This window comes from Vitis riparia, chromosome 14 (genome assembly GCF_004353265.1).
Source record: "Vitis riparia cultivar Riparia Gloire de Montpellier isolate 1030 chromosome 14, EGFV_Vit.rip_1.0, whole genome shotgun sequence".
In the NCBI taxonomy this organism is placed as follows: Eukaryota; Viridiplantae; Streptophyta; class Magnoliopsida; order Vitales; family Vitaceae; genus Vitis; species Vitis riparia.
Genome location: NC_048444.1, coordinates 5,162,824 through 5,184,853, shown reverse-complemented (window position 1 = coordinate 5,184,853; position 22,030 = coordinate 5,162,824). Strand labels below are relative to the sequence as shown.

Genomic DNA, 22,030 nt, shown 5'->3' with positions numbered 1-22,030 from the left:
ATGCTCCACAATGTCTCGCTTGATTTGATAAATTCTTGAATCGTTTCCTTGCGAAAAACGTTCTCGTAGATCTGCCCAGATTTCTGATGCTGTTTCAGCATAAATCACACTACTGGCTATGTCTGGATGAATAGAATTCAATAGCCATGAGATCACCATATCATTGCAACGTTGCCAAGAAGGAAAACTATCATCAGTCGAAGAGGGTGGCTTAATGGAACCTGTGACGAATCCAATTTTGTCTTTAGCACTCAAACTGATCCTCATAGCCCGACTCCATGTGCTGTAGTTATCTCCTTCAAGTACTTTGGAGACAAGTACCATACCCGGGTGGTCCGAGTGGTGTAGAGAGAAGGGATCTAAAGCTTCTGTGGTAGCCTTAGATGATGTCAATCCCGTTTTGTTGATGTCCATGGCAGCAGCTGTAACGAGAAAATAAGTTGCGGAAGCGCTTGGAAGAATTCAGAGTCACCAGGTTTGGTGCTCTGATACCATGTAAGAAAACAGAGTAGAACAGAGTGTTTTGGAAATCTGGAAATCTGGTGTATATTTCATTCTTCAACTTAAAGGGAAGAAGATACATATATACAAAGTATTGGTTAGCCTATTCTAGGAATCTATGAGCAAATGTATCAGTTACAATCAATCAAAATAATCTTCTATATACAATCAAATATCATCCTCAAATTACGGGATCCTTGATTCCTTTCCCTTAATAATCATGTTATGCTAGAATTATATCAATTTATATTAAGAAATTAAGGAATGAAAAAAATAAATTTTTGAAAACATTGCCATATAACTAGAACTTCGTTTATTAAACAAAAAATATATTATAAATGTGTATATCTGAGGTACTAAAAGGTACTAAACATAGAGGGAAAGAACATAATCTTCAAGAAAACCTGGGACTGGAATTTCAAGTTTTACAGTATACTTTGATACACAAGCATCAAAAAGAGATCACTCAACCTACAAAGCTCTACAATTTGTAAATAACATTTCTCAGTTCTCACCATAAAAGGATTGTTAACTCCATTCTTGCCCCATAAATAGCGAAGAATGACAAAAAGGAAATCTTTCTAAGAGATCTTCTCCTTCCTTCCTTCCTTCCTTCCCTGCTTCCCAAGCCTTCAACAATAAATAACAAACCAAAGGCCGGCAACCAGTGCATCCCAAATCTAGATGAGCAATGGGGCTGCAGGAAGTGGATTAAGATATTTGCTGAGTCTTAACTTCCTAAGCTTTTTGAGGCCCCATATGCAACCCCAATTCTAATATCCATTAATGACATGGTCTAGGGCATCCCAGACGTAAATGAACAATAAGTTGGCATGTAATGACTAAAAAGAAACAGCTTCCACATGGCCTCTAGAGGATGCATAGGCAAGATACGCTAGAAATCAGCCAAAGAGATACAGTTGGACAACTAGAATCCACAGTGAATGCTCATAACAAAACATCAAACCTCAGCATCTAACCCACCTGTGGCGTTCATACCATCAAACCCAACCTCTGGATGGTCACTGTTCACCACCTTTGTGCCCAAACTTTGACGGGTCTCTTTCCCACCATATATTTAGTAGGCTCTTTTAACTATGTAGACACATTTTAAAACCATTTAAGGTTCATTAGAGTTATAGTAGATAATATATTTACACGAGTGAATTATTAATAGTATCATTGCCGATTCCTGACCTTGATATAGATTTTTGTTTGTCTAATCTCGTAAGGACGTCTATCTTACGTTACAATTTTGTGAGACATGGGGAGAACGTCATATCCACATGAGGATAGTTGTCATGTTCGACATGGGGATAATTTTCATGACTATGTATATGTATCTATCTCCTAGAGACTAGGGTCACTAAGATTTTTTTAATATATATATATATATTTTTTTTGTCAATTATCATAAATCATGTCAATTTTAAATTTAGTGTTTTGTACTTTTGTATTAATTCAGCTCTTTAGTTTTTTTTTTTTCCACTTCTACTTGTCATGAATATCTATTTAGTTCTCAAAGCATTTATATGGGAATTCAGTGTCTTAGTTTCATTCTTATTGTATTCCCTGAAGAGATTCTGACTTCCATACAGATCTCAAGCCTGACCTATGCCCTTTTTGTGGAAAATGCCATGCATAGCTTATTTCATCATTGGATTTGGATTCATTTTTTATCATCAATAATTGGTTACATCTTCATTATTTACAGGTAGTCATAGATTAGAATGACTTAACGAAGATTCCCTATTTTAGGGATCATATAGTGGAGAATACGAAGAAAACTGTGAAATTAAGGTATTATAAGTTTCTCATTTCTTTCCTGGTTTCTTTGTCTGAATTCCATCGTAATCTTGTGATGATAGGACTAATAGTAGTGGTGAGGTTGCAATCCAAGATTTGCACATGGCAGGAATTCTACCAAAACTTCGGGAAGCCAATCGAGACAGAAGGTATGCTTATCCAATGAATATATATCAAGTTGCTTGAAATGCTTCCGATCGATCTCCCTTAAACATGCATACAAATAAAAGGATTTTTAAGTTGCAAGCAACCTAAACATTGGGCTAAGATTTCTGTCTTCAATTCTTTTTTTTCTTTTTTCTTTTTCCAGTTCTTAGCATACACTGAATGACAAAGAATCTCCATTTTGTGTTGAAGGGAGGAAGCAGGAACTAAGAGAAAAGGAGAAGGCTCATGAACTGTATTTACATGTCAAATCTGAGGTTGAGAGTTGCCTTGCTTATCTGAAGGAGAAAAGGAAGGGTGATCCATATAGGAACATACTGCCCCGGTTATTGTACCAGGCCACACATGGCTTTACGTCTGAAATTCCCACATTTGAGCTTTGATTAATTATATGTTTGGCCCGGGGTGGAGTAAGCCCCATTGTAGGCTGTACACTCCAGACATGTTGTCAGGCGTTAGCCGCCCACTGCATGTCCCATACACCTTCCAAAAGACAGAACAAAAGTCGGCTCGAATTTATTTTTTTATACGAGACAATGGATTACTCAAATAAAACCCAGAATAGCAGTGACCTCAAGTTCAAGAGCCGTCTAGTCCTGTTTTTTTTAAAATTATTTTTAAAAACTATTTTTAAATTAAAAATTAAAAACAATTTTTATTTTATTTTATGTTTTTATAAAAAGAAGGGTGTTTGACAAGTTGTTCTACCAATTTATCTTGTTAATTTTTACTGCCATAAATTTAATTACAACACAATAAGTTTTGAATCGCAATCATCAACTAATACATGGATTAAATATAAAACAATTTATGAATTTACTCTTTTTTTTATAATTTTTGTAATATCGATAATTTTTTTACATTATCACCAAATTATTAATCATTAATAAAAATTGTTTTATAATAGCATTCTAAATTAATACTGACTCATATTTTTATTGATCGATTATTTTCAAGATTCATTTCATGTTACTTTTCCTAACTCACTACATCCATGGACAAAAAGATACCAAATAATATCAATATAACATACATCATTATAATCATAAGGGAGATGATTAATCAATCATATGTGATAGTTAGGAAGATATAAAATTGAGTTAAAATTGATAGGCTCATTTCTTATTGCTAAATATTATTTAATATTATAAAGATAATTAATTAATCCAAAATAGGCAAATACAAAATGTGTGTCGGCTATTGCCCGTCATTTTCATTACAACAAGACAAATTTAGTATCTCCAAAGATTTCATTTTTTGGGCATATTATATTTTATTTTGTAGCGTGACCCACTTTGTTTTATTATATTGGAATTTAAAACCTAATCATTTTTTTTAATCTCTTTCCATGCATGGAAACAATGTACTTTTCTTATTCTATTTTATTACTAAGCTTTCAAAATTATTTATTTAATTTTATGGAAGAAAGTGGGTATCCAAAGTGATCCTTCCTCGTCATATGCCAATACCATACCACCCTGGGATGTCATATTTCATTACCATATTGTAGTGATTAAAAAATTTTAATTACAAGAATAATTATTTCATATTGAAATATATTTTATTCGATACATTTGGTGTACAGATAGGATTATTCACTTTATTTTCTATGTTGTCCGCATATGTTGTCACATTGTTGTATTAAATTTATCAATTATTAGTTTAAAATTATTAATAAAATTCAAGATGTTGAGTCATAACCTAACCTCTTAAATGGAAGAAAAAAAATACAATTATTTATTAAATCATTAGTTTTAAATTATTAATAAAATTCAAGATGTTGAGTCATAACCTAACCTCTTAAATGGAAGAAAAAAAAATATAATTATTTATTTTAAAGAGACTAATCAGGGTTAAATTGATGACTATATCAAATAGAAAAATATGACTTATTTGGTTAAAAGTTGATTAAAGGGGGGGTTAGAAACCCAATTTTAAAAATCTAATCATTTATCTTTTTTTTAATCTCATTTTAATAAAATATCTTTATCATTTTATTATAAAAATAATTATTATTTTTAAATATATGGTGAATATTTAAAATAGTAAATAATATTTATGCCAAAAACGTATTTCTTTTCAAATAAAAATATAAAAAAAATGATAAATTTATTATAACTATTTCATCTCTTCTAAGCAATTATAAAAAAGAATTATTCTTAGAAAAAGTACTTCTTGAAGTAATTTTTACTTCTACCCTTCCTAGTTTTTACCAATTTTAATGGTCTAGCAGCCCTCCTGCCGCGTGGATACGCGTGGATATTTCATGTAGACTGAGCGATGATCCGAGTCTCCTTTGGTATACTTTCTTCAAACAAAGAAAATTAAAGAAAAATTGAGCAGATTTTCCTCTCAACTCAGAATGTGCTTACTCCACCTATGAACCCACGCCTACAGTAGGTCAATCAGAGGAAATTGGGTCCATTACGGAAGTGGGCTCCAGAAATTTCTGACGCACGACATCACACCCTCGGATGGTGGTAGAATCTCTTGGCGGCAGGTGATGCGATTGATCAGGCTTCCAAGCACCAGGTCGTACCTTCTTCGTCATCCAGTGAGTTAAGACTAGCCAGGTGTCAAATTTGGCATAGTTTCAGTTGAGATGGTGTCCAAAACTTCTCATTGATATTATCCATTTTTGACCTTTGTTTCCTAATTTTTGCAACATGTGCGGACATTGAAGTCTGCTTATCAAGCACCAATCAACGGCAACTTTCCATTCGTACAAGCTCGAAGGAGTAAGAAAGTGAGTCGCAAAGTTACAACAAGAGAAAGGAAAATGCGATAAGTATAACCGAGGCCAGGCGTGAACCACGTTGAGTTGTTAGATTCGTATTGGCCTGGAACATCGAGTGCAGGCTGCAGCGTCCTTGGCATCCTAGCTACCAACAAAAATCTGTAAGGCGGTTCTTTCTTCTTCAACTATAATTAGGTTCTATTATTTCTCATTTCTGTGCTTAATTTTCAAGGTCTGCTGGAGCGCCACACTTCTGGTGGACCCGTTGAGGAGACATTGCCCCATGGCGGCCACAGGAGCATGCTTCATCGCCGGCGGTTTCTTGCCGATGTTCGGCCGGGACATGAAGTCAATTGCAGGAGGATTGAGGACGAATTTTTCGGTTTCGATTCGGCCGTCTGCTGTGTTCACCAAACAAACACCAGCGCCCGGAGTAACAGAAAGAGGGAGATTCGAGAAGATGAGTGAAGCCGATATGATCTCGAAGCATTTTGATAACTCGGACGTGGCGAAATTGGAACAGCGGAGTTTGAAGGATTACTTTGAGCAGTCGAAGGATTTGATCAGGTCGGACGGTGGACCGCCTCGCTGGTTTTCGCCTTTGGAATGCGGATCTCGGTTGGATAGCTCTCCCTTGCTTCTCTTTTTGCCAGGTTTTTGTCTTATTTGCTCAATTTTTTTTTCTTTTTTTTCTTTTTTTTCTTTTTTTTTTTACCTCGGGAAATTTTTTTGTTCAAACTATTTTATACGAAACAGAGTTTTTTTTCTCTGTCCTTTGACTAGGATATCAATGAGAGGCCACTTCCTTCAATAACTGTATGTGATTAATAGGATAAACGGGTAAGAACGGATTTGGGGAAATTTTTTTAAATACGGGTCAAGTACGGGCAGATTCGAGTATTGCCTGAACTTCTCATTCTGGAGTGAATCAACAGAAAAACTGAGCGCTGGAAGTTTCTTATTTCGCTTTTTCAATCTGTATATTGCTTAGAACCCATGTTTAATATTTTTTAAATTTGCAGGAATTGATGGTGTTGGACTTGGACTTATTTTGCATCATCAAAGGCTTGGAAAGTAAGCATTCACTCAAATTTAATTGCCCCTTATTAGTTAAACCCGTGGAGAATATGCTTGTACTTGTCTGTCTTTGAAAAAGCTAGATGATGAGATAGAATTGTTTCCTATCATAGGCCATGTTTGGTATAATTATTAAATTGCCTAATTTATGATTGTTTTCTTGAATGGAGGCTTTTTGATATATGGTGCTTGCATATTCCTGTTGAGGATCGAACAACGTTTACAGGTTCCTTTCTCCCTTTCACTCAGTTTCTCATTTATTTCTCTCCACCCATATAAACTAGATATAGTCTGTATATTTTTAGTTATTTGCTGCCACTTCACCTTGTCTCTGTGGCTCTGGTTCCCTAAACTGTCATCACAAAATGGATTAAGGAGAAACTCAATGCAGAATAACAGTAACTTCTTTTAGTCTCCTGAGAATAAAATGAAGCAGAAATTATCTGTTTTTTTTTTTTTTGAAGTTATTTTAATATAGATTAAGAAGAGAAACTGATATGCAGATGACATGACAACACGGGACTGAAAGGCTTAATGAGAAAACTAAAAAACCCCAAATTGCTACAATCACAAATAATGATTACTCGATAACTAAATAATTTATCAACTTTCTGCAAATAGAGCTTGTTTTTATCATTGAGTATTATTGGATGAATAAGATGCATTTCTTTGTAATGTAATCTTTTCTAAATTTCCATGGTTCAGAATTGGTGAAGCTGGTTGAAAGAACAGTTAGGTCAGAGAATTACCGTTCACCAAATAAACCCATATACCTAGTCGGAGAATCTCTCGGAGGATGCCTTGCTCTGGCTGTTGCAGCCCGTAATCCTGACATCGATCTTGCACTGATTTTGGCCAACCCAGGTGAGAAGCTCCTCTCCTATGAATGATGTTGATGGGAGCTTAGAGATTAGCTGATTTTTTATGCCTATAATCCTTTGGAATTCCTGGCAAACTTAAAACAATATCTAGAAGCGTTCATTAAGCAGTAAGGTGAGCAAATTAGGACATGAGGCAAGCTGTCTGTAACTGAGATCTGTCAAGGCTTAGATTTGGACACCACCACACAATTAGGATGAACGTTTGGCAACACTTTCCATGATATATATATCTGCTTAAAGTAATTTATTGAGTACAATAAATAAGAAGTTTTGATGCTATACATAGTTCCTAACTTATGTTGTTTTGGCCAACCCAGCTACATCTTTCAGCAAGTCACCACTGCAATCTCTAATGCCTCTATTGAGTCTCATGCCTGACAAGCTTAATTTTAGCCTTCCTTTTATACTTAGCTTAATAACAGGTTTGCTTTCCTTCTTCCTTGTACTTTTGGTATACTGGCTTGGCAGTTGCTGGAAACATCTCTGTTTCCATTTGGAGTTCAGGACACATCAAGCCTTCTTGCCAGTCCAGAACTCGCCAACTGTCGATCCTTATCGAATGAGCATCTAAAATATTTACACTGCAAATAGAAGAACATGAATTTGAAAAAAAATTCCATTTGCTTCTAATAAAAATTGCTATTAGGAATGGATTTTAGTAGCTGTCTCTTCATTATTCCCAAAATTATTAGTGAAAACCTGCAGTTCTTAAAAATTAAATACCTATATTATATTATACCAATTGATGCCAGCAACTGTACTAAATATAAATTTAGGTGATCCTTTGAGGATGGCGATTACAAATGCAGAGAAAGGACTTCCTCTGCAACAAAGAGTTGGAGAGCTACCACAGGGTCTTGTTGCACTGCCATCTTATCTCTCTGTAAGATTCTGACTTCAAAACATAATTAGACCATCAGAACTATTTTACTTTGGTTTAATGGATAAAAGAATGTCTATAAGAGATGTCTTCCTCTATGTTTGTCAATATGTAAAGGACATTGTTATAGGCATACTTTTTGATGTTTCACATTTACATGCTTTATACGTGCCAAAGAGGTTTCCTGATGCAGGACAGGAAAGTAAAATGCAATGAGAGTAGTAGTGTAACTGGAAAAACTCTAGGAATCGCTCCTAGAAACCTTTAGGTTTCACACCCAAGTGTTCTTTGTATCACACAAAGAAAATAGTGGTTGTTGGAAACTTTATCATTCACTCATTGATTTCTTTTCAAAAGACAGATCAACTACTATATAGAACTTTTCTGGGGATTTCGTTGGAATTAGTCTCATAGTAGTAATGCAACTTGAAAATAACAAAAACTAGGATTAACTACTACTCGACCACATTAAAAACTCTTGGAAAATGTTAATATTAATGACTAAAATAGTAACTTATAGAATTGACTAGGCCCATAATTTGATTTCTTGGAAGTACTTCTAGGCCAATTCCATATTGAATTATACAAAATCGCAACTAACCCATTATCATTCAGAAAATTCCAAATTAAAGCTTAGGTCTTGGTACCCATTCCTTTTCACCTTTTGTAAACTTTTAAAGGTGGTTGCCTGTTATCTCTATCAACCCATCATCTCCCCCACCCCACCCCCCACCCCCTGGGCCTTAGGAAAACTCAACATTGAAGAGTTAAAGGCATGAAACATAAAGGTCATTATTCAAGTGTTAGAATTTTCCATCTGTGATCCATGTGCAATTTGAAAGTGACCTCCCTCCTCTAGTTGAAACAATTTGGTGATCAATAACATCTTCAATTTCCTCCTTTAATCGAGGAGCTGATGGTAAGCGGGCCATCATTAGCTGTAGTATCTTCAGGATTAGAATATAGAGTGAGGTCCTTGATGTTGAAAATATTACTAATGCCCATATTTTCTAACAAATCAAGAACATAAGCATTAGAGCTAATTTTTTTGAGCACTTTATATGGACCAACATTCTTTAAGTGAAGTTTCTTGTTTGCACATTTAGGATATCATTCAGGCCTAATCCTTACCATAATCATATCTCCTTCATTAAAATCATCAAACTTTCTTTTCAAATTAGCATGTGCCTTGTAATTTTCATTGTTGAGAGCAATCTTCCTTCAAACATCATCGTGTATATGATGTATATGTTTACTAAAAGCATTAACTTCACCACTTGGTCGTGCCTCCATTGGTAATGAAACTAAATCAATAGGTTTCCTAGGCAGCAACCAGTGATGATCTCACCTGTAGATTTGTTTATTGAACTATTGTATGCAAACTTGGCAATCGGAGGAATTTGTTTTAATTAGTGACATGTTCTCCAACTAGGTAGCCAAGTAGATCATCCAAACTTTAGTTCACAACTTCTGTTTAGCAATCAGTTTGAGGGTGAAAAGAAGAAGAAATTCAGCTTTTATGTTCAGCATCTTTTATGAACTTCTCCAAAAATAACTCATAAACTTTGCATCTCGATTAGAAACGATAGTCTTGGGCAAACCATGAAGCGCCCAACAATTTCTTTGAAGAAGAGTTTAGCAACATGGACAACATCCAAAGTCTTTGAACATGAGATAAAATGCCCCATTTCAAATAAACGATCTACCATGACAAATATGAAGTCATGTCCCCTGAAAGTTTTTGACAAGCCAAGGACAAAATCCATGCTTGGGTCTTGCCATGGCTTATGTGGCACTAAGAGTGGCATGTACAGTCTTGTATTTTTCTTCATTTCCTTTGATTGGCATGTGCAACATTTAAAAACGAATTATTTGCTTCTTTTTTGAAAACTCAGCCAATAAAAACAATCTTCTATCATTGCAATCATTTTATACCTTCCAAAATGACCGGTTGGCCCTCCAGAATGTAGTTCCCATATCACTTTCTCTCAAAATGATGTGTTAAGTAAGCAAAGGCCTGTCCCTTTGAGGAGGTATCCATCATGTAGTGAAAATTTAGGATATGCTTCTAAGTTCCCTACTACTAGGGCTTGCAAAAATGATAATTTTGCTCCAAAAAATCAATCCTACAACTTGTATAGCCATAGAAGAAAAAATATACACCACTCGAAAGAGAATCAGTTGTCTTGTTCTCAATACTTGATTTATGCTTAATAAAGAAGGTGTATTCTTGTAAGAAGGAAACCTATTTCCCATGTTAATGGTTAAGCTTCTTTTGAGAATTGACATACTTGAGAGCTTCATGATCAGAATATTTCGTGTTTCGACATTGCTTAGCTGAATGTGGAGGCTATCAAGCTAATCCACCATCTGAATTAATATCTCATCACATTGGCTATCAATTAATTTTCCTAAAACTCCTTCTAGACCGTGTAGTCATGATCTCAACCTCAGTCTTATACCAAAATTGATGTAGGATAGGAAAGTTAAATGCAATGAGAGTAGTGGTGTAATTGAAAGAGCTCCAAGAATTGTTCTTAGAAACCTTTAGGCTTCACACCCTAGTGTTCTTTGTATCATACAAAGAAAATAGTGGCCACTAGAAATTTATCATTCATTCATTGATTTTTTTTTTTCAAAAGACATCAATTACTATATAGAACTTCTCTAGGGACTTATAATTCCTTGGAACTAGTCTCATAGTAGTAATGTAACTTGAAGATAACAAAAACTTGAACTGACTGATAGATCACATTAAACATTCTTCGAAAATTGCAATATTAATTACTGAAAATAGTAATTATGGCCATTGACTAGGCCCATAATTCAATTTCTGGAAAGTGCTCATAGGCTGAAACCATATAGAATTATATAAAATCTTAGATAAGCCCATTATCATCCAAAGAATGTCAAATTAAAGCTTGAGTCTTGGTGTTCATTCCTTTGCGCCTTTGGTAAACTTTTAAAGGTGGCTGCCACTTGTCTCCATCATTTCTCCATTAAAGTTTTTCTCAATTTGCAAGTGATCGTTATTCTCTATTGTCCAAAATACTAAGCCTTGTATGTAGCGACTCTGACCAAGAAAAATCAGAGAAAGAGTCACTACGGATTTTGTAATACTCCAAGCATCATCCTCAAAGACTGGCCTACGGAATTTGTCAAAATAGGCCTAAATGATTACATTAATCAAATTCTTTAAATTGAAAATATTTGAAAATCTATTTGAATACAAATGGGTTTGCTAAATAAATCTAAATTAAAAATGCAAGATTATATTGATTTTTGATTGAAATGTTCAAGAATGAGGTTTCCACAATCCAACTGCAGGCTTAGGACTTTAGGCGAAATAAGAGTATTTATTTGTATAAATCTAGTAATATTCAAAAAGTGGGCTAAATGAGATCAACTTAAATAACTTAGTGTTGCATCTGTCTCCTTAATGTAACATTTTATTTTACTTTAAATTACCTATTAGATGAATGGAATTGAAATCTTGGTTTGGGTATAGGATTTGTAGGCCTTTACCACTACGTGATAACAATGGTTAAACCTTAGATAACTAGAGATCAAGAATTACCAAGAATCCCTAGTATCAAAGAATGGACAATTGTACCACCCCCTAATTCAAACCAATCTTGAGAGTATCTCGATTATCATTAATTATGTTTTTAACCAATCATTCATTATGATATTGAGTTCAATTTCTCATTGTTTCCTTACAAGCCTTAACCATAGGTTTTTATGCTTTACACCCTAAGAAAACTCTTTAACCTCTCATGGGTGTGTTTTCACAAGCACAATCCATTAAAGAAAGATAAAGAACCATTCTTGAAACTTAAAAAAAATAAAAAAACAATATATTAATTAATAATAATGGAAAAAATAACAAACTGAGATTTTGACTTAGTCTTCCTTTTTCCAATCTAAAAATAATCTCGAACTCCCTTGAAAACCTAAAAATTGAGTTTATATAGTTTCCACCAAAAAACCCAAAAAACCTGACACGTTCTTATTGGCCACTTCTTTTAAAATAATTACCTAAAAATGATTAAAAATAAATAAAATTATGATTTCTAATCATGTGGTGCGCACTTAGGGCAGTGGAGTGCCCAAGATGCAATTCCGAAGTAGAAGAGGCAAAACATCAATGTGGCAGTGTGCGATTTCAAAATTGGGGTCATTTTGAAATGAATTTTGAATTCATAAGTTGAATTTCAAAATAATTTCGAAATGGTTCTTCAGCTCTGCGCAATTGTCTTCAAATGATCATAACTTCTTCGTTTTAGCTTCAATTTGCACACTGCTTGAAGCATTGGACTTTTGACTTCCCGAGCTTCGAGACAATATATAACATGCCCAAAAAATGATATCAGGAATTGCTCGAAATTTCACCTCAAAGTCAGGGTACATATTGTGGCCTGATTTTAAGTTCTAAATTTCCATGTGAACATGATTGTATTTGCTTCAAACCTCCTTCATTATGGTTGTATGCCCTCTATCTCACTTCATTACATTCTTTACTAGTATTTCGTGCCCAAGACTCACTCATTTCAACCTTTCTTGGACTCTTAATGGTTCACAAGTCCTGAGTCTTTTAGTTATGGATGCTATTTCCTTGGTTGATAATAACTTTTGCACTTAGTATTTTTTTTCATCCCTTAAATCTAGAATTAAGCTCAAAATAGAAATTAGATCCATAACTAGGGTCTTAACATCAATTTGAGTTAAGTTGGGTGATTTGAGCTTTTTATATTGCATAAATCATATCACATATGTGCTATTGATATTTTGGCTCAAATCAGCAAGCCTTTATCATTATAGAAATAATATATTATTAATATGTTTCTACAACATTCAAACTATATTAGCCACGTATTTAGAGGAGTTTTTGTTCTATGTAACCATAAAAAGGAAAAAAAAAATTACCTATAAAAAAAACTCTATATGTAATTATAGTGTAGAAGCAAATTCCTGAAATCAAGCTGCATCAACTCAATCAGAGACCACCTAATGGTTGAATTCATGTATTGTATAATGGTTAATTATATTGGTCAACTATAATTAATCCCCTATAGTTTAGGCTATCATTTTGTAAAGTTTTGTAAGTAATTTTGTACATCCTATATTTATATGGACATTCATTGTAAATGAATATAGAAGAATTCTCATCAATTCAGCTCTCTAACATGCATGACTTTTGTAGTGGTTACCTATTATTTTCATGTTCATTTTTCTTATATTGTGTTGTCAATTTTGTGAAAAAGAATTGATGGTTAAATTCACAGGTTTTGTTTGATATTTTACCTAGAGAAACCCTTCTTTGGAAGCTAAAGATGCTTCGCTCAGCTTCTGCATTTGCCAATTCACGTCTCCATGCTGTTAAAGCTGAAATATTGATACTTTCCAGGTCCCTACTCTTTGTCTCAATTGCATTTGAATGATTACTTATATTGGAAAATTTGATATCGGGAAACCTCTAGGTTTATTGAACTGACTCAATTGCTTAGTTTAAAAAATAAAATTGAAATGGAATTTGCAGGAGTCTGTTTTGTGTTTTTCACATTGGTTTCATAGATATGTTTTAAAGCAAGAGTCAAATGCTTATATCTAACAGTCTTCTAAAGGTTTTTCCTAACTTGAACCTCTTGACACCTTTGTTCTCGAGTTGAAGTGGATGATTCCATTGAACAATGAATACTAAGTAATTCTAGTTCGATTCAACTATATAGTAATAATAACAATAACAACAACAATAATAATAATAAATGTCATCTCTGGTACTCTTGGGTTTAACTCAACAGATAAAAAGAATTGAATGAAAAGGTCTACAGGCTTTATCATGTAAACTAGAGAAACTCCAAATCAAAACAAAAGGAAAAAAAATGGGATAAGAGAGACAAAATCTATGTAGTGAATAAACAATCTTTATTATTGAACATCTTATAAATAAGACTTCTTCAACTCCCCCTTATTGCAATGGTATCTTTTTGGTATGGATTAGGGGGGAGTACTCCAATTCCAATAAGGGAAATCACCTATAATTAGATGTTTTAGTTCTTGTTTCTATTAAGCTTATAGATAGAGACCGAATAAGTTACCAACCTAGTCTAATTTAAATAGTATTATATAATTAGAAAACTAAACCTAAACTATTTGGTGACTTTTCTACTAGGAAGAACATTGACAGTTCACAAAAAGACTTAACTCCCATAACAATTAAGCTTATTGATGAGGGATACACATCCCAACACTCAAAAATCTTACCTTGAAGAGTTTGCAAAAAGATACTTTATCAGCTCTCTTTTATTGTAACTTTGTGTGTGATTGTGTGTCTATTTAGAGGAGTGAGGAAGGAAAATTTTGACCCATTCCTATCAAGATAAGGATCAATAGGAAGAAGCTTTAAAATGTTAGATGTGTGAATTAAATTAAAAGACGTCATCTTGTCTTGAATTCAAAGTTTGAACTACCTTAATTGATAATTCAATTTATAAACATTATTTAGAGTTCAATTTATTATGCTTTAACCTTTATACTTTAATATATTGTTTGTCATGGATATACTTATACCACTTTTCATGATTAAGTTTCTGGTTTCTTTCTAGTATGATGAAGTTGATTAGTGTTTATCTTTTTAGTGGAAAGGATAAGTTATTATCGAGTCAAGAAGAATGTGAGAGGCTTTGTCATACACTACCCAATTGTGAGATTCGCAAGTTTACCGATAGTGGTCATTTTCTCTTCCTGGTATAATGATCTCTCCTTTCCCCCTTCTCTCTCTCTCTCACTTACACACAGACACACACATATATGATTAAAGAAGCTCTAATAGATATATTTTCTTGCAGTATTTTCTAAATTCCAAATAGGGATTGCAAAAGAGAACATAACCATTGTATATTAATTAAAAAGGCTACCCCAATTAACATTGAAGAAAAAACATTTTTGGTTGTTTTAGCACAAATTTTACAATGTTATCTTGTTAATATGAGACAAACTAGGCAAGTCCTATAGAGCATATTCTAGAAACAAAAATAAAAAATAAATAGAACTTCATTTAAAAAGGAAATGACTAAAAAGTAATCATTAAGTCCTAGAAATAGACAAAAAATTTACCATACATTTTGAATATTCATCCAATTGAGGTGGTTTTTGAAACAACATTTTGTCCTACTCCACATTCAATTGATTCATGAATTCATAACATAGCTTTTATTGATGCTCATTGGCACAAAACCAATGGCAGTGTGCAATTGGTAGCAATAACCTAGCATAACCATCACTTCAGAGTTGTTGGCTCCAAGGTTGAGCACTTTTTCTCCAACTACTAGATGTTATTGTCATGATACCCTGTCCATTTACTGCATTTGTTCCCTTGATGTTTGGTCATGGTAAGAATTGGGTGAGATTTCTATCATAGTTTGTGTCAAATTGACTATTCTGCATATATTTAATGTGAAAGGAAAGAGAACCTTGTGAAACTCCATTAGTAGTATGGAGGAAGTTGTTTTTGTGATCTCATCCTTGCATTCAATATTTTAGTATTCTACTTAGAGATGTATTAGTTAAACGCACTTGGTTTCCACGAATTGGATGATGATCTTTGACTCTAATAATACAATAACTGAAGGAAATATCTGACAATTTGAATATCTTTTTTGACTCTTGAGATTTTTCAAAAAAAATATCCTTTTATGTTCTTCATTAGCAAATCTAAAATCTCTTACTCTAAGGTACTAGATAGAGAATTTTCTTAAGACAATGTTCCTTTCCTAAGATGTAAATAAATAGAATTAAAACACTCCAAATTTGACCTAAATACATTTATGTAAATAGTATTTGTTGGTTTTATAAGGTTCTAGAAAATTAATTGTATCTTAAAATTTTATGGCTTATGCTAATCTTCTCTATTCCTTTTGAGTCCAAGTATTTGGATATATTTGGACTTAGTTCGACGATGCATTATGAAATAGTAGGTATAGATTTGTTATTATGTGATCTTAATATTGTTTACATCAATAAAAATGGTTTTTCGTAGGCCCTAAACTATATGGTTTTGAAGTTTGAAGGTGTGAATTGTTACCTTACAAGTTATATTGATATAAATAAATAGTAGCTTTGGTAATATGTTACAGGAAGATGGTGTTGATTTGGTAACTATCATCAAAGGTGTTAGTTTTTATCGCCGTGCAAAATACCTTGACTATATTTTGGATTACATACCACCAACTCCATCAGAATTTAAAAATGTAGCCGAACCAATTAGGTAAGTGGCATTTTGTTACTTTTGAAAAACTCAAGCACATGTAATAAAATAATAATAACAATGTTGAATTCATAATACCCAACTAATGACACATTGTGTTATATGTAATGGGTATTGAGCATTCTACTTGATTATTAGATATTGGGAGACGACAAAAAATGTAGACTTCAGAGAAGAAGATAATGAATTTCACTTTCCATAGAGTTTTCTTCTCATACATTCAAAGAGAGAGATAGTGCATGAGTAAATGTGCATTCTCATAGAACACAAAACACTATTAAATCAAGAAATTATATTATACCAGAGTGGAAAAAAAAAAGTCAAAGATGGTTTTGCAAACCATTCTCATTAGAGTTTTTGTATTTAATTACATTATACTGGAATTATACCAATTTAATCTCTTTGTCTTGAAATTATGACAATCCTAGATGGTTTAATAGCATAACTTGCCCCGTTATGCTCTCAACTTTGGAGGATGGGAAGATTGTGAAAGGACTAGCAGGAATTCCTTCTGAAGGGCCAACTTTGTTTGTTGGCTATCATATGTTGCTTGGAATTGAAACGATTCCCCTAGTGTTACAATTTATGGATGAAAGAAATATTCTTTTAAGAGGGATAGCACATCCAATGTTGTTTAAGAGGTCAAGTGGTGGAAGTTTACCTGACTTATCAAGGTTTGACACAATTAGACTTGTGGGTGCAGTTCCGGTCTCAGGCACTAACTTTTATAAACTCATGTCTTCCAAGTCTCATGCCCTATTGTATCCGGGAGGTGTGCGAGAGGCTGTACATCGAAAGGTAATGTTTTATTGGTTACATTTAACATTGATCTCATAGACTACTATCCATAAAACACGATTTCTTCTTTTGGTTCCTACAACTGAGATTCATGTAAACACTTGCAAAATATGTGTGCATGTATATTTCATAGCCATGAAGTAGACATGTCAGGTTCACAATTTTAAAATACCTTTTGCAATACTCAATTGTTCATATTGTTTAGGGTGAGGAATACAAGTTGTTTTGGCCAGAACAATCTGAGTTTGTCCGAATTGCGGCTAGGTTTGGAGCCAAAATTATACCCTTTGGAGTTGTTGGAGAAGATGATTTTGGTCAGGTAAACCTGATTACTATAATGTCCTTCAATCATAGCTTCTTTATTGATTATTAGTTCCCTTACCAGTTGCCATGCAAGTAAGTTCGCATGCATGCTAACACATACAGACACTCGTATATAAGCACATGTATCCTCATGAAGAATTTTCATTTATGTTGTTTATTGAATTTAGTTTAAATATTTCTTAATTTGAACACTCTTTTGTTCCAAATTTTAGAAAAAAAATTTCCCTAAAAATGAATTTGTCTCATGTCCCGATAAACATGGTGTATTATAATCTAGTTTTGTTAGGATATATAACAAAACAGGACCTGTATGCATGTATGGGAATATTTTACAACATTCATCATATAAAAGAACATTTTTACCATGGTCAAAGTGACATAAATGTTTGGTTAACACTCATCATATGAAAGCGTATATCTAATTGGTTAACACTTAACACTCCCACTTCACTTCTACTTGCAACCTCATCTTCCTTGCATATGAGATCAATAAACTTTAATACGCAAGCATAAAAAAAAGATCATTCAACCTATATAAAGCTCCACAATTGCAAATGACATTTCTCACCATAAAGATTGCTAACTCCTTTTTTTCCATAAATAACGAGGATGACAAAGAGAAATCTTTCTAAAAGATATTCTCCTTTACAAGCCTTTAACCATAGTAACAAACCAAAGGTCAATATCTAGTTCATCCTAAGTTTAGATGAACAACAGAGCTACCATAAGTAGGTTAAGATATATTTTGAGTCTTAACTTTCTAAGTTTTGTGAGCCCCCCTATGCAACCCTAATTTTAATGTCCATTAACATGATCTGGTGTTTCCCAAGTTTAGATGAACAATAAGTTTGCTACAAGCATGTAATGACTAAAAAATAAATTCCACATGGCAATAAATGCCGCATAGGAAAGAAAGATACTCCAAAAACCATCCAAAGATATACACTAGCATGACTAGACTCCATAGTGGATGCTCACATGAAAACCTCAACACCCATCTTTAGCATTCTCCCCATTGTACCCAAGCTTTAGATCTCTATTCGCCACCTTGATGTCTAAGTTTCCAAGGGGTCTCTACCCACCATATATGGATCATCATCATTGATCATATGGGTATATTGGAGTCAAAGTCCATCTCATACAATACAATTACATGACAAAAACACAAAAAGTTAAAGCATTCAAAAAGGACAAAGAAACATTACATCTCTTTGCTCCTAAGGCCTCCTAGCCAACTTTTATATATCCATAGTAGAAGAACCATCATTACCACTCATAAAACATATAGTGTTTCACTCATCCTTAAGCAATGTGAATCAAAGCCAAAGACTACAACTTCCCATAAAAGGGTCCTATTATATCGGTACATACTAAATATGACCAATCAAATTATGTCACATGTTCATATGGTACCTTAATCCAATGTCTTAGATATCACCATGTACTTTCAATGGCCTAAAAAATTGCATGTTTGGTAGGTGTAGGTTTGGCATCATGGAATTTTCCCTAACAAAATAACAAAAATAAAATGACATCCCTAAATTGATTGTATTAAGTATAGCATCCCCCAATGTCATGGTTGACCTAACTATACTATCAACCTAAGAGACAAGTGTAATGGTCGACAAGCTAACAAAGATTATTAATGTGAAATCACATTCTTTGTTCCATTCCATTGCATCCACTTCTTTCCGTTCTAGGCCTTGGGTTGCAATATCCATAATCTGCCATTTGCTTTTATTACCTCAATCAAAATAGCTCCACAATCCCTTTTAATTTCCCATCTTTTCAATTCGCTTCCCTCTCCAATCAACCTCAACCTGTATCTTCCACCTCAGCTGCCTTCTTGACATGTCATTGGCCTTTTTTCCACATCAACAATAATCTTGCCATATTCCTAATTGTTAAAATGAGTTGAAATAAAACACATAATTATTTCCCATCCCCTAACATTAAAATGAAAAGCAAACCAAATGGAATGTTGAACGATAATTGAAAAACCTTATTAAAGGAAATGTTTACATAATTGTGAAAGATTTCAATTCTTTTTTCTCTTTCAGTTGGTATTAAAAAATTAGGAAACAAGAGAAACAAATATGTGAAACAAATATGTGAAGACACTTGAGATAATTTTGGAGGTAAGTTGTATATTATTAAACGAGAATACATTACAAATGTACATAGTAAATTGAAAGTAGTGGCAAAGCCATATGCTGGCAAGGGAGACATGTGCCGCCTTTATTAGAATACTTATGTTGAGGTTGACAGTTGTTGGTTTAGGAAGCACAAAATAGACAAAAGCAATCACAGATGGAAGTGAACTGGATGTGTACATTGAATATTAGTGTTATATTATTGAGAATCAGTGAACATGAGTTGAAAACTATGAGGGGTAGAGACAAAAGCCAAAATGACATGGAAGACCTCATGCTTTCATCAAAGATGTATCTCTGTTCAATTTGGATAAAAAAATTGGGTTTGGGTTGATGACAGAGGTGGTTAGTAGGGTGCAGTTTTTATCCTTGTTTTTTCCCTTACAGACCAGGGGCTTGCTAAGAATTTTTTGTCAATTATTACAAATCATAGCTGGTTTTAAATTTAGTGTTTGGTATGTTTGTACAAATCTGGCTCTTTAGTTTTTTCCATGTCTACTGATTATGAATTTTTTAATTCCCAAAGTATTTGTGTAGGAATTTTGTGTCTTAGTTCCATTCTTATGGTATTCCCTGAAAAGATTCTAGTTTATAGAGATTTCTTGCTTACCTATACCCCTTTTGCACAAAATGCCATGTATATTCATCACTGGATTTGGATTCATTTCTGATCATCAATAATTGGTTGCATCTTCATTATTTACAGGTAGTCATTGATTACAATGATTTAATGATGATTCCCTATTTTAGGGATCAGATAGAGGAGAACACGAAGAAAGCTGTGAAATTAAGGTATTATAAGTTTCTCTTGATGGTTTTTTTAACCTATGGAGAATTTTCTCATCTTCTTTTGGCATTAAGTTCTAGAATCTGAGTTTTCAATTGGCAGTGTTTTCACATAATTAGTACTCTTCTTACATACACTTGAAAGATTATCTAGAACTTGCTAATTGTCTCTTGAGTAAAGAAGATTATCTAGTACTTACTAATTGTCTTTTGAATAAATCATGTCTCTCCACTATCCTCAAAGTCATTTAAAGGGAGTATTTATTATATGGCTGGAATTTGTCCACACCCAGACAAAAGTTCCAAACAGAAAGAAGCAATGGTTTTTGGAACCCAAAAAAAGGAGGGAGGGGTGGTGGGGAGCGTGGAGGTATACATCAAATACAATAATGGTGAAAATTCTTTTCTACAAAACAATGAAAAATAAGAATATTGAAATTGAAAATAAATGAGAAGTAGATATTCTTGCAACCTTACTTGTTAAATATAAAAAGATTTATATTGAATGCTTTAGTCAAAATTATCAAGAATGAAAAATATTCAAATTGATGGGGCATAGATATATTTCTTTACATCTTTGTAATTTGTCTTTCTCATTTCTTTCCTGGTATCTTTGTTTGAATTCCATCATAATCTTGTGATGATAGGACTGGTATTAGTGGTGAGGTTGCAAACCAGGATTTGCACACGCCAGGAATTCTACCAAAATTGCCAGGTCGTTTTTATTACTTGTTCGGGAAGCCAATTGAGACAGAAGGTATGTTTATCCAATGAATATCTATCGAGTTGCTTGAAATGCTTCCGATCTCCCTTAAAACATGCATACAAATAAAAGGATTTAAGTTGCAAGGAACCTAAACATTGGGCTAAGGTTTGCCTCTGCTTGAATAACACTTCCTAGGGGATTTCTGTCTTTAATTTTTTTTTTTTTTCCAATTCTTAGTGTACCCTGAATGACAAGAATCTCCATTTTGTGGTGAAGGGAGGAAGCAGGAACTAAGAGAAAAGGAAAAGGCTCATGAACTGTATTTACATGTCAAATCTGAGGTTGAGAGTTGCCTTGCTTATTTAAAGGAGAAAAGGGAGAGTGATCCATATAGGAACATACTGCCCCGGTTATTTTACCAGGCTACACATGGATTTACATCTGATGTTCCTACATTTGAGCTTTGATTATTGCTTGTGCTGTAAGTGAGACAAATCTGTTTAAATCAAGGTATGTGTTGCCCCCAAGGTGGAGTTAGCCTCATTGCAGGCTGTACACTGAAGGCTTGTTGTTAGGTGTTAGCCCACTGTATGCCCCTAAACCTTCCAAAAGAATGAATAGAAGTATACATTTATACCAGACAATGGATTACTAAAATAATATGATGTGTTGAGGGATAAAACCGAGCATAGTAATGATCTCAAGTTCTTTCAGTTCCTGATCATTGAAGGAGAAAAGACATCTTCTCAATAATTGCTCTACTTCCTCCCTTCTATTCAGGCCATGAATGGGTTTATCTGTTATTAAATCTAGCCTATAAAATTAAGAAATGAAGTGTTGGTCTGTCTTCAAGGTGCTCAAGCTCACTGCACTGTAAGTGTTTCTTTGGTATAATTTCACATAAATAATATTCTTCTTCTTTCCTTTTCTTTCCGGGCATGGGCCTTATT

At 33.7% G+C, this 22,030-nt stretch overlaps 1 protein-coding gene across 2 annotated transcripts; it reads left to right on the top strand.

The window, feature by feature from the left end:
- The first annotated feature begins 4,848 nt into the window (after positions 1–4,848).
- On the top strand, positions 4,849–21,762 carry LOC117930284 (acyltransferase-like protein At3g26840, chloroplastic). 2 transcript variants are annotated; one of them, XM_034850853.1, is made up of 16 exons: positions 4,849–5,026; positions 5,156–5,370; positions 5,442–5,862; positions 6,232–6,283; positions 6,457–6,512; positions 6,992–7,150; positions 7,485–7,589; positions 7,944–8,050; positions 13,333–13,454; positions 14,686–14,794; positions 16,183–16,313; positions 16,742–17,111; positions 17,317–17,430; positions 20,295–20,380; positions 21,022–21,131; positions 21,357–21,762. In XM_034850853.1, the coding sequence occupies exons 3-16, from the start codon at positions 5,493–5,495 to the stop codon at positions 21,545–21,547; spliced, it is 2,082 nt and encodes a 693-aa protein (XP_034706744.1). In that variant the 5' UTR covers positions 4,849–5,026; positions 5,156–5,370; positions 5,442–5,492; the 3' UTR covers positions 21,548–21,762. The 2 variants fall into 2 exon arrangements, with proteins under 2 accessions (XP_034706744.1, XP_034706745.1); XM_034850854.1 differs by lacking the exon at positions 4,849–5,026 and adding an exon at positions 5,031–5,045.
- The last annotated feature ends 268 nt before the right edge of the window (positions 21,763–22,030 follow it).

Coding starts and splice junctions, on each gene's coding strand:
- LOC117930284 (XM_034850853.1), top strand. CDS start 5,493: ATGGCGGCCACAGGAGCATGCTTCATCGCCGGCGGTTTCTTGCCGATG. Junction 6,284..6,456: donor CATCATCAAAGGCTTGGAAA/GTAAGCATTCAC, acceptor TCTTGAATGGAG/GCTTTTTGATATATGGTGCT. Junction 7,590..7,943: donor TATACTTAGCTTAATAACAG/GTTTGCTTTCCT, acceptor ATATAAATTTAG/GTGATCCTTTGAGGATGGCG.